The sequence below is a fragment of the Nansenia antarctica genome, assembly GCF_963989245.1.
Source record: "Nansenia antarctica genome assembly, chromosome: 4".
Taxonomy (NCBI): domain Eukaryota; kingdom Metazoa; phylum Chordata; class Actinopteri; order Argentiniformes; family Microstomatidae; genus Nansenia; species Nansenia antarctica.
In genome coordinates, this window is record NC_137689.1 from 49,323,403 (window position 1) to 49,335,902 (window position 12,500).

General features: G+C 47.5%; 1 protein-coding gene across 2 annotated transcripts in view; it reads right to left on the minus strand.

The window, feature by feature from the left end:
- pi4kaa (phosphatidylinositol 4-kinase, catalytic, alpha a) overlaps window positions 1–12,500 on the minus strand; it is a gene marked incomplete at its 5' end in the record, with an annotated part of 53,876 nt that overhangs the window by 33,282 nt on the left and 8,094 nt on the right. For both annotated transcript variants that reach the window (XM_080528444.1, XM_080528443.1), the window contains 21 exons: window positions 1–80; window positions 402–491; window positions 849–932; window positions 1,327–1,408; window positions 1,572–1,696; window positions 2,206–2,276; window positions 2,466–2,548; window positions 3,108–3,241; window positions 3,491–3,627; window positions 4,122–4,230; window positions 4,502–4,552; window positions 4,877–5,045; window positions 5,530–5,630; window positions 6,697–6,880; window positions 7,260–7,355; window positions 7,644–7,773; window positions 9,445–9,574; window positions 10,792–10,892; window positions 11,025–11,216; window positions 11,763–11,859; window positions 11,963–12,028. The exon at window positions 1–80 is cut by the window's left edge and continues 40 nt beyond it. In XM_080528444.1, the coding sequence (XP_080384570.1) occupies window positions 1–80; window positions 402–491; window positions 849–932; window positions 1,327–1,408; window positions 1,572–1,696; window positions 2,206–2,276; window positions 2,466–2,548; window positions 3,108–3,241; window positions 3,491–3,627; window positions 4,122–4,230; window positions 4,502–4,552; window positions 4,877–5,045; window positions 5,530–5,630; window positions 6,697–6,880; window positions 7,260–7,355; window positions 7,644–7,773; window positions 9,445–9,574; window positions 10,792–10,892; window positions 11,025–11,216; window positions 11,763–11,859; window positions 11,963–12,028 (2,312 nt within the window). The remainder of the gene's footprint in view (window positions 81–401; window positions 492–848; window positions 933–1,326; window positions 1,409–1,571; window positions 1,697–2,205; window positions 2,277–2,465; window positions 2,549–3,107; window positions 3,242–3,490; window positions 3,628–4,121; window positions 4,231–4,501; window positions 4,553–4,876; window positions 5,046–5,529; window positions 5,631–6,696; window positions 6,881–7,259; window positions 7,356–7,643; window positions 7,774–9,444; window positions 9,575–10,791; window positions 10,893–11,024; window positions 11,217–11,762; window positions 11,860–11,962; window positions 12,029–12,500) is intronic.

Below are 12,500 nucleotides of genomic sequence, written 5' to 3' on the forward strand. Positions count from 1 at the left end.
AGGATGCTCTCTGTGGCCATGGCCAGGCCTGTGTGCTGGGAGAGGCCCGACACCCAGTTCTGGTGTTTGTTCAGGTACTCCTGCAAAACACAGACACACACACACAGACAGACACACACACACACAGACACACACACACACACACACACACACACACACAGACACGCACACGCGCAGACAGACAGACAGACACAGACACACACACACACACACACACACACACACACAGACACGCGCAGACAGACAGACAGACACAGACACAGACACAGACACACACACACACACACACACACACACGTGGATGGGGGGTAAGAGTCAGCTGTAAAGTGTCATCAGGGACACAGTAAACAATACACAACGGCAGGTCATTTCACAAGTGTGTGTGTGTGTGTGTGTCTCACCTGTAGGTGGGACTTGGTGACGGACGGCGCCCACTTCATGGCCTCTTTGAGGATCTCCCCACAGCGAGCAGCGAAGTCCTTCACGATGCTCTACGACCACAGAGGACAAAAACCCTCGGCTCAATGTTGAACTAACGTCCACCGGCGGAACTGGATGTAAATACATGACGATCCCACCTTTCCTATTCATTCAGGGGGTAGTGGTGAGCTAGTAGATAGTGAGTTGGACTGGTGATCAGAAGGTCATGAGTTCAAATCCCACCTGGGAACACCCACCACTACTAGTGTGCCCTTGAGTAAGGCACTCAGCCCTAAGTTACTCCAGGGAGACTGTCCCTGTGATCTCGTAACTGTAAGTCGCTTTGGATAAAAGCGTCTGGTAAATGGTTAGGATGGAAATGTTTGGAATGTGTCCTAAAGGCAGATGATGTGACAGAGCTGTCCTACCTCCCTGGCCTCGTAGGTGTCCGGCACGGTGATCCTGTAGGGGGTGTCTGGGATGTCGTAGTACGGCTGGTCCTTGTGGATGTCCTGGAAACACAGCGTCAACACCATACAGGGCATTACAATACCGCCCATCCAGAGTTTCCCAAACATAGACGAGACCGTGGGCTACCATAGTCTAATTTGTCCCGCCATAGCCTCATAATGAACCGAAAGTGTTTTTATAAGCACATTTTTCAGCACTACCCCCACCGTCGACATTTCTTTCGTGACTTTTATTTATTTATTTATGTATTTTTAGATGTGCTCCACCCGCCAGTCTCACAAAATCCCTGTGGGGAAACACTGCCAATCTTCACAATGATCCAGATGAAGACATCTGAAGAGAGGTACATAAACAGTCCATTTGGCTATGGATTTCCCCCCCTGTGTGTCAGCCGTATTGCCTAAACCTTAAAGACATTTTGGGTGCAGTTCGTACCGCGCTGAGAGAGAGGGAGAGGGTCTGAAGGATGTCCAGCATGGTCTTCAGCACGCGGCCACTCCACAACAGGTGGGGGAAACTGGGGAGGGAGAAGAGAACGAGAAAACTCCATGAGAACAGCAACTCTGACGACTTCATACAGATGTGCGTGCGTGTGTGTGTGTGTGTGTGTGTGTGTGTGTATGTATGTATCTATGTGTGTGTGTGTGTGTGTGTGTGTGTGTGTGTGTGTGTGTTCTCACGTTTCGGCCAGGCTAGACAGGTATTTGTCCGCCACCCTGCGGATCCTCTTATGGATGTGGTTGAAGTTGACCAATAGGAACTGGGCATGGCGCTCCAACTCTTCCTCGTGGCTCTTGGTCTTGGCCTGGGGAGAGGAAGAGAGGGAGAGGAAGAGAGGAAGAGGAACAACATGTCATGAAAAGGGGAACAATGCGTGCCCATCAACTTCCTGTTCTAGGTACATATGATAGGTACATAATACTCAATTACCCTGTGCACTGCTGCTGTTTACAAATACTACCTTGCACATTCCATATTTCTGCACATTGCCCATATCTCTCTGATATAGCCACTATTTATACATCTGCACATGTCATTACATACTGTTCATAAGATACCTTAACTGCACATAGCTCATAACTGTATATACAGTATACCTCTAACTACCGTACTTGCCATACTTTCATGTTTTTATATCATGTTTTATATCACTATTTGCACTTCTGGTTAGATGCTAAACTGCATTTCGTTGTCTGGTACTTGCACTCTGCAATGACAATAAAGTTGAATCTAATCTAATCGAACATGGGCTAACTCCCCAAAAGCCAAGGAGGGTCTGGGGGAGCATACAGGGAACTAGTTATCTGGCCTTACCTTGTCAGCCATCATCAGTAAGAACACCTCGAAGACCTTGTCACCGACCGCTATCACACACTGCATCATCCCTGGAAATAGACGCCACAGAACGTCGCACCGTTTACAAAGCTGAACACTGGAAACACTGTTTACAAAGCTGAACACTGGAAACACTGTTTACAAAGCTGAACGGTGGAAATCATGAACTTTTGGAAGTTGGGAGTTTCAGAAACGCACGACACAAGAGTTGAAAGTGGCTGTGTGCCACTACTGCCTACCAGACTTGTCCTTCTGGATGGCTCGGTCTTCAAAGTAGCGGAACATGACCTGGAAACGGTCGGAATCCAGCGCACGCAGCATCCTGGGAGGAGTAAAGAGACGTGGTTCAGAGACATGATGGATGAGACCAGACCAGGAGGTTGTTCACATAGTAGAAATACAGTATGTTGGACACACATGCACCTCTGATATATAGCCTAAAACATAGTACATATACTATGGGGCGGCTGTGGCGCAGGAGGTAGAGCCGCAGTATAATGATCGCAAAGTTGGCAGATCGGCGGTTCGAGCCCCGGCTGGCCACATGTCGAAGTGTCCTTGGGCAAGACACTGAACACCAAATTGCTCCCAGTGAGCGGGCCGGCGCCTTGCATGGTAGCTTGCCGCCATTGGTGAGTGAATGTGTGAAGGCCGTTGTAAAGCGCTATGGATAAAGTCAGTCCATTTACCATTTACATACACATGCCTCTGGTACATAGCCTAAAATAGGGTACATATACCCACACAGTGATGGAACTGAAATTATCTTGCTAGCTCGCCAGATTTCTCTCACCAAAACAACAAATGTTTACCAGCGTTAGCTAAGTGTGTGTGTGTTGTATGCCTGTGTCTGTGTGTGTGTGTGTGTGTGTGTGTGTTACCTCATGTACTCCAGCCTATAGACAGACAGCAGGTATGTGGACATAGCGAAGTCGAGCTTGTTGATCAGAGCCGCCACCTCAGGAGGAGGGTCCAGCAGGTTGATGATGGTGCTCCTCAGGTCGTTTAGCTCCGTCTGGAACACAACCAGAGATCAGACACATGAGACACAGAAATACACGGTGTGTGTGTGTGTGTGTGTGTGTGTGTGTGTATGTGTGTGTGTGTGTGTGTGTGTATGTGTGTGTGTGTATGTATGAGTGTGTGTGTGTGTGTGTGTGTGTGTGTGTGTGTGTGTATGTGTGTGTGTGTATGTATGAGTGTGTGTGTGTGTGTGTGTGTGTGTATGTATGAGTGTGTGTGTGTGTGTGTGTGTGTGTCATACCGCGGTGACAGTGTCGTTCTTCAGCGCAGAGTTGTACTGCAGCTCAGAGCGTAGCGGCTCCCCGCTGGGGAAGGTGAGGAGGGGAGACTTGGTGGCGATCTCACACACGCCCTCGTACCACTCCTCTGGCCACAGGCCTGGACACACACACCGTGTTTTGGGGGGGAAACAAGAAAGCAACGACAATGACACATGACATAATATGACGGTATCCATGCACTTTATACTGATCAGACAGCCTTTACGTGTATCTAGGTTGGGAACAAAGCTGATCAGACTGACTCTAAGGTGTATCTAGGCAGGTACGGCTGTGATTTGTGATTGTGAGTATGTTATTTGACCTTAGGGTTAATTATGTATTACATGCACTTTCTTACTGTCTTTTATGAAAGATGTTTGTTGTTTCCTGTGTTTGATATTGTGTATTTAATTGTGTCTATGTTCACTGTTTTTAGGATGACGGAGGGAAGTTCATTTCTTGCTAAATCTGATGCACCCATCTTCTTGTTTCCTGTAGACAATGAATGCATGTGCACACTGTCCTTTTCTAAACCAAATAAACTAAACTAAACTTAACACTGAACTCATCAGAACTTGAACAGATGCAGTCAAAACGGTGGTTCCTCCCCACCTGAGCCCTCCACGGCGAAGCCCATCACCACGGAGTAGAGCCAGAAGTCTCTGAACAGCTTCTGCAGCCGAGGCTTGGCCTCCTTGATGGGCGGCAACCGCTTGGTGAGCTGAAGAGAGAGTGGTGGGGGGGAGGGGGAGAGAGAGAGTGGTGGGGGGGAGGGGGAGAGAGAGAGAGTGGTGGGGGGGAGGGGGAGGGGGAGCGGGAGAGAGAGAGAGTGGTGGGGGGGAGGGGGAGGGGGAGAGAGTGGTGGGGGGGAGTGGGGGGTTAAGGGTACAGATAATCATTTCTGACGTGTCGCTTGAATCAACGAAATAAATGCGAGTGAGAATAGAATGACGGTTACACAACGAGCCTGAAGGTAAACAGATGTCAGTTACCACGGCGATGACGGGGATGAGCACTCCAAGATTTCCAGCGCTGCTTGATGCCTGGATGAAAGAAGGGGGAAAAGTTAAGTGTTTTCAGGTTGAAGTATGGTGTGTGTGTGTGTGTGTGTGTGTGTGTGTGTGTGTGTGTGTGTGTATGTGTGTGTGTGAAGAGGGAAAGTCTCAAATATAATAGACGGAAAACGGATTTCAGTTTAATCCTGTCTACGTGTGTGTGTGTGTGTGTGTGTGTGAGTGTGAGTGTGAGTGTGAGTGTGAGTGTGAGTGTGAGTGTGAGTGTGAGTGTGAGTGTGAGTGCGAGTGCGAGTGCGAGTGCGAGTGTGCGTGCGAGTGCGCGTGCGTGTGTGTGTGCGTGTGTGTGTGTACCTTCAGGGCGGGGCCCTTGTCCGAGGCTCTCTCGCTGGCTCTCTTGCCCTCCAGGCCCAGCTGGACAAACAGCTCCAGCAGGTTGACCAGCAGCTCGTCCACCATGTGCTCTGCTGCCAGGTTAGCTGCTATGTTAGCCAACGCGTTGATCACCGCCAGGGAGCAGTGTCTGACAGAGAGACAGGACACACACACACACACATTTTTATTATTGCACGTCAGAGTGCAGCAGAGCCAGACCCAAGGACAGCAGCCTGGGGACCCGGAACGTTCCACAGTCAGGACACACGTCTTTAGAAGTTATTTTTTCTGAGCGGCTCACTCATTATGTCTCATTTTCTTGGACAGATACAGTGAAGACAGACAGGAGAAGAAGGGAGAGAGAGAGGGCATGTCAGCAGGGCATGGGGCCAGATTCAAACCCATGCCGACATGGGCATAATGTGTGCACTACGTTAGAGCACGGTCCTGGACCACTGGACCACCCCCAGGCCACCACACATACATTATTAATACACAGATGAATACACACATGCTCAGGAAAAATATGGATAAGCACCAGTGTTCAGTCTCTGCAAATGGAACACACACACACACACAGACGCGCATGCGCACACACACACACACACACACACACACACACACACACACACCTGTATCCGTGGTCCTTGTACTCCTTGGTGGAGTAGACCATGGAGCTGGCCTTCACACTGATCTGCTGGAACAGGTTCCACACCTCCTGGTAGATGTATTGCTACGGAGCAGGAAGAGGGGGATGAGCTCTGTGTGGTGTGTGTGTCTGTGTGTGTCTGTGTGTGTGTGTGTGTGTGTGTGTGTGTGTGTGTGTGTGTGTGTGTGTGTGTGTGTGTGTGTGTGTGTGTGTGTGTGTGTGTGTGTGTGGCAAGTGTGGCAAGTGTGTGTGTCGGAAACCAATCAAAATGTTGGAACTTTTCTTTTGAAACACGGAACTACGTTTCGACGTTGTTGAGAATCACAACACAAACTTGACAAGTTACTTGCTAGTCAAGCCAAAACACTGCAACGCAATGGATTGGGTGAGTAATCCCCCCACTGCTACCTAGTTAACTATAACACTGCTTTACATTGTTAGCAGGTTCACAAAACAAGCTGTGTTAGTTGACCAGCGATGTGCCGTTGATTTTCAACAATGCGGAAATGTATTCCCATTTTTCGAAAGAAAAGTCAGATTGTTACATCTGATCGCGATATGAGGACCAAAGCATTATAGGGTTCCCACACCTTCTGAAACATCAAATTCAAGCACTTTTCAAGGACTTTCAAGACTCAATTCCCTCAAATTCAAGGACCCAACACGGCATAGTTTGAGACAGATCTAGATGAGAATTTATATAATAGGAACTTGAATGTGTGAACACTAGATAGTCTCTTGCCTTCTCTACCACAGCACAGCAAAACAATATATCGTGAAATATGTGTTAAGTTAAGCAATACAGAGATTTTTTTGGGGGAGAGAGAGAGGGGAATTCAAGCACTTTCAATGACCCATGTCTATTTTCAAAAACTTTTAAGGCCTTGATTTTTTTGGGTCAAATTCACAAACTTTTCATTGGACCCGTGGGAACCCTGATTAGAACGTGTCACGTGTTGGAAGCCGGCCTAAGCCGTGGTGTGTGTATCTCACGTTGTGTGTGTCTGTGTGTGTATAGTGCGTGTGTGTGTGTGTCTCACGTTGTGTGTGTGTGTGTGTGTGTGTATAGTGCGCGTGTGTGTGTCTCACGTTGTGTGTGTGTGTGTGTGTGTGTGTGTGTGTATAGTGCGTGTGTGTGTGCGTGTCTCACGTTGCCGGTGATGACCATGCAGCCCAGCTGGTCTATGATGAGCACGTCCAGCTGGGATGGAGGCTGGCAGAACTTCTGCTGCAGGATCTGCAGGATGGGCTCCATCACCCTGGGCGTGTCCCTCAGCGCCACCGCTATGTGGCCCAGCGCACGGATGGTGTGGTCCGGGATCAGGTGGGCATCCCTGGGGTAGGGGGGGAGAGAGGGGGGGGGGGGGGGGAGAGACAGGGGGGGAGAGAGGGGGGGGGGAGAGAGAGAGGGAGGGAGAGAGAGAGAGAGAGAGAGAGAGAGAGGGAGGGAGAGAGAGGGAGAGAGGGGGGAGAGAGAGAGGGAGAGAGATAGAGGGTCAGAGAGAGAGGCGCACACGCACGCACACACGCACACACACACACACACACACACACACAGACAGAGACACAGACACACAGACACAGACACACAGACACACAGACACACAGACAACGTGTTGCTCACGTCAATCACTTGTCACAGATGCAGAATCTGTCAGAGAGAGAGTTGTCCATCATAGACATTATTTCAAGAAGGTTGATGACAGGACTGACTTATCGTTCTCCTGGGAGATGTAGAGGCGGTTGGACAGACTGGCCAGGAAGGCCTCCACGATCACACTGTCCATGGTCAGGCCAGCCTTCAGACATCTGGAGGAGAGAGGCGGGGGGGGGGGAATTGAAAAGGGGGGGAGAGGGAGTGATTGAGAAGGGGGAGAGTCAGAAAGGTCCCATTCAGCCATTATTCTCTGAAGTCAAACGTAATGTAGGCATATTTACTACTGCAGTAGTAGTATACTGTGTGTGTGTGTGTGTGTGTGTGTGTGTGTGTGCCACAGAGACACAGAGACACAGAGAGAGAGAGAGAGAGAGAGAGAGAGAGAGAGAGAGAGAGAGAGAGAGAGAGAGAGAGAGAGAGAGATAGAGAGTGTGCCTCACCTGCAGATGTTGTCTATGGAGATGTCTCTGAGCTGCTCGTACATGGAGGGCTGGGTCTTCTTGTTGGCGTGGGCGCTGAAGGTGGACTGGGAGTGTTCGTTGGTCACGTGGATCTTTATCTCACCAGCCCCTTTAAGACCAGAGGAGTTAGCCTGGCAATGTTCTGTATACACTACCTAGTAGAATCCATGTGTGTGTGTGTGTGTGTGTGTGTGTGTGTGTGTGTGTGTGTGTGTGAGTGTGCATGCGCATGGGTGTATGTGTGTGTGCGTGCGCGTGGGTGTGCGTGTGTATGTGCGTGTGTATGTGTGTGTGTGTGTGTGTGTGTGCGTGCGCGTGGGTGTGCGTGTGTATGTGCGTGTGTATGTGCCTGTGTGTGTGTGTGTGTGTGTGTGTGTTAGGGATGGACGGTTTCCAATTATTGAAACCGAAAAACCGTCAGAGAGTAAAACCGCGGTTTTCCGGTTAACCGAAAAATACAGTAAAAAAAAAAACAAAAAACAAAAAAAAAAAACATTTGTAAGAAAAAAAAATGGGAAAAAAGAGCGCCAATTTCAAATAATTGAGCCCTACTGCTACAATACACTCATGTCGAACACCATTAAAACACCGTAAGCACAGTCGCAACACATTTAGGCTACTTAGTTTCACAAATATAAGTGGAAAGGCAGACTTTTGTAAGCTACACCATACATGAAAACACATGAACACTTAACACACCAGCTCCGCTGATCCAGGGTGCACGCCTGCACGGAAGATCATCTCTTGGAACAGCGTCTTCATTGAATGAACTGCTTTCTCAATATCTTGGTTCTTAGACAAAGTTTCAGCTGCTGCTCAATGTATTTAAATATTTGAATACTGCTCAATAATCACTGAAATATTAGACTTAGAATTATGCAGTGAACATACTTAAAGCTTTTCATAAAAACCACATGCCGCGAGACTGACTCGTCCTGAACTGTCGTAAGTCAATCAACAAAGAATGCCCCATCAAAATAAAAGTGCCCATGGTAGAGCTGTCAAAATAGAGCTTTCAAAATAAATGTACTAATACAGATAGAGATAAATACAGAACTACCTTTGCGTCACTAAGTGACCGCGTATCTTCTGAGACATGCGTTCTGTCATCACTTTCAGTAGCGCCTTCACACACAGTGGCGCTGTGCACAAACACTCTTGATCCGTATAGCTCTTGTTTTATTATATTGTGGTTTAGTAAATACTGCACTTGGAGTTACATTCAATGCATGATTTGTGCTATAGAACATAAATAAAGTTTGATTGATTGATTGATATCAAATCAAATCACATTTTATTTCTATAGCGCATTTCTCACAAAAGTGACCCAATGCGCTTTACAGAGAGCAGCGAAAATGATCTTATTAAATGTAAGCGAGTAATTGTAAAAAACCTTTCCTATCTACCAATAACTGAAGGCAACTATCTTTCCCATAGAGTGATTCGTTACCCTTAAATATAATCCCAATTAGATATTAATCCTCAGTTATTCTTCACAACTGACCAAACCTCTCACTCATTGCGCGGCAGATTCAGACTGTATCATTGTTATTTTCACACACGACAAACATGTGACATGTTCCAGTTTTATTCTTATTCTATTTTATTCTTCTAAAAAAAAAAAAAAAAAAAAAAAAAACGGTTTCAGACGGTTTTGATAAAAAACCGTTTCTATTTTTATAAACCCCGGTTTTCGGTTTAACCGAAAAACCGTCCATCCCTAGTGTGTGTGTGTGTGTGTGCGTGTGTTTGTGTGTGCGTGCGCATGTGTGTGTGTCACCTGTAGTGTACTGGCTGTGGTACTTGTAGAGTTTGACCAGGACAGGGGAGGGGACCACCAGGAAGTCTCTGAGGGACATGGTGACAGAGTGGGCCACCACGGGGAAGCGCTCACACAGCCGGCCCAGACCCTGCACACACACACACACACACGAGTCATCACGATGGCTATGGAAGTGATCATACTGGTAAGTATACTATCCTTACAGGAGGGATAGAGAGAGATTAGATTAGATTCAACTTTATTGTCATTGACAGAGAACAAGTACTAAGACAACGAAATGCAGTATGGCTTTTTAGTATCTCACCATATGGTGCAAATAGTGGCAAAATACATGATTATGTAGACAGTGCATGGTATTACAGTGAGTATAAGCAAATGAATATATACTATATACAGTCACCGAACACTTTATTAGGAACACTATACTAATACTGGGTAGGACCTCCCTTTACTCTCAAAACAGCCTAAATTCTTCATGGCATTGATTCCACATGATGTTGGAAACATTCCTTTGAGATTCTGGTCCATGATGACATGCATAATTTTTCAGGTGCACTTTCAGGCTGTGAATCCCCCCCGTTCTACCACATCCCAAAGGTGTTCTATTGGATTCAGATCCATTGACTGGGAAATTCCACTGAAGAATGACTCATTGTCAAGACGACTCATTGTCATGTTCATGAAACCAGTTTGACATGACTTTTGCTTTGTGACATGGTACACAAATAGACTGTGACATTCAAGCAATGATTGATTGATATTAACGGGCCCCAAAGTGTGCCAAGAAAACATTCCCCACACCATTACACTACCTGAATGAATGAGACGGTGTACGGGTGTTCCTAATAGAGGAGGAGGAGGAGTAGGGGGGGATAGAAGGAGGAGGAGGGAGAGAGAGGATGAGGAGGGAGAGAAGGAGAGAGTAGGAGGAGGAGAAGGAGGAGGAGTTGGGGGCTAGAAGGAGGAGGAGGGACAGAGGGAGGAGGAGTAGGGGGGATAGAGGGAGGAGGAGGGAGAGAGAGAGAGGATGAGGAGGAGTATGGGGGATAGAAGGAGGAGGAGGGAGAGAGAAGATGAGGAGGGAGAGAAGGAGAGAGTAGGAGGAGGAGAAGAAGGAGGAGTTGGGGGCTAGAAGGAGGAGGAGGGACAGAGGGAGGAGGAGTAGGGGGGATAGAGGGAGGAGGAGGGAGAGAGAGAGGATGAGGAGGAATATGGGGGATAGAAGGAGGAGGAGAAGGGACAGAGGGAGGAGGAGGAGGGACAGAGGGAAGAGGAGGAGGGACAGAGGGAGGAGGAGGACAAGGAGAGGGACGTGGGGCAGCAGTAGGAGCAGTAAGCGCGTACCTGCAGGCAGCAGATGAGCAGGGGCATGTGAGCGATGATGACCTTACTGGACGTCTTGGACTGGAGCTTCTCTGACAGCTTGGTGCACAGGTTCTCAGCTCCTGGTTAAAGCAACAACAACAACAACACACCAACAACAGTATGACACCAGCACTGTGGTACACAGCGTCTCAGCTGAAACCAACAAACACTGTCTCACTCACTCACTCACACACACACACACACACACTTACCCTGTTCCTCAGTGACCGCCCATACCATGAGGTCTACACAGGCAGCGTTAGCCTGGCAGCGTAGCTTCAGGGGGCTCAGCTCACTGTGGAGGTACTCTACGTCATGCAGGATCCTCTGGAGTTCCGACTGGCTGCTGCTGAACTGCTCCAGGACAAAGTCGTGAACCGTCTTCACGTAGCCCGTCTGCAACTCTGAGGGAAACGCAGAGTGAATGTGCTGAGAACCAATGAAGGATTGACTGAAGGACCATGGCTAGAGTTGTAGTGTGGCAGTGCTGTCCTAAGCACAGGTGTGTTCCGTTAACAATATGGGCAAGGATACACTGCAGACAGAATATTATCCCCTCTGAATCTCCCTCACTGGATTTACATTGACATGTTTTGACATTTAGCAGACCTCTTTATCCAAAGCGACTTACAACAAATACAAATACATACAGTCAATCATCTATCCATCAGACATCATTAGAAAAAGAAATCTATGCTAGGACCAGGGCCCATTGGCTGTGACAATGCTATAAGAAGGAAGAATTATTATTATTTGTTTTATTTACAGTAGAGAATCTGTACAGGGAGGGTAGTGGGGATGAAGAGGTCTTCAGGAGGGATACTTAAGATGTAGCCTGAAGAGATGGGTCTTCAATCTACAGTGATGTGGTGACACACAATCGGTAACAATACAACGCAAATCAGTGATCAGCAGAGTATATACAGAGCAAATACAGATGGAAGTCTTACCTTTCAGGTTGTACAGAGTGTCTCTCAGCATCTTAAATATGGCCACGTACATCGGATCACTGAAGGTTCTGTAGTACAGGTGGACCCCTGGGTTCAGCTAGAGGGACGAAAAAAACACCAAAACATGTAACATGGTTCTTTAAGAGGACATCAAATAGTGCTTTTATTGAAATGAAGAGGAAACACACACAGTGTTATACCTCCACAAAGTCCTGCAAGGTCTCATCCAAAGTCTTCAAAAAAGATTCCGAGACAAACTGCTCAACCTGTTCGAGGCACAAAGAACACATCTGAATTAGGGTACGGTTAAGGCAAACATTCCAAATGGGAAAAACCCCAATATTGTTGCCAGTCTAAACCACCATGGAACAGGCCTACAGGAAGCGGATTGGATTGATATACGCAAGATTTCGTTTTTAATCGTTTAATCGTTTAATGACCACACGACCTAGGTCGGTGGAATTTGTTTTCGGTACAGGTGGAAAAGCTCAATACAACAGTGTCAAAAACATACACACATTACACACATTACACACATAACTATCACATGGACATGTACACACATAACCACAAGACAAGAACATACCGTAGTCAATATTTACAACTTATAAAGTGCAGTACAACAGCAGGGTTAGTGCAGTGAGTCAGGTGTTGAGAGTCCTTATAGCAGAGGGGGAAAAAAGAAACGGGATGTTTTGGTGGCCAGGGTTCTGTAGCGCCGTCCAGAGGGCAACAGTT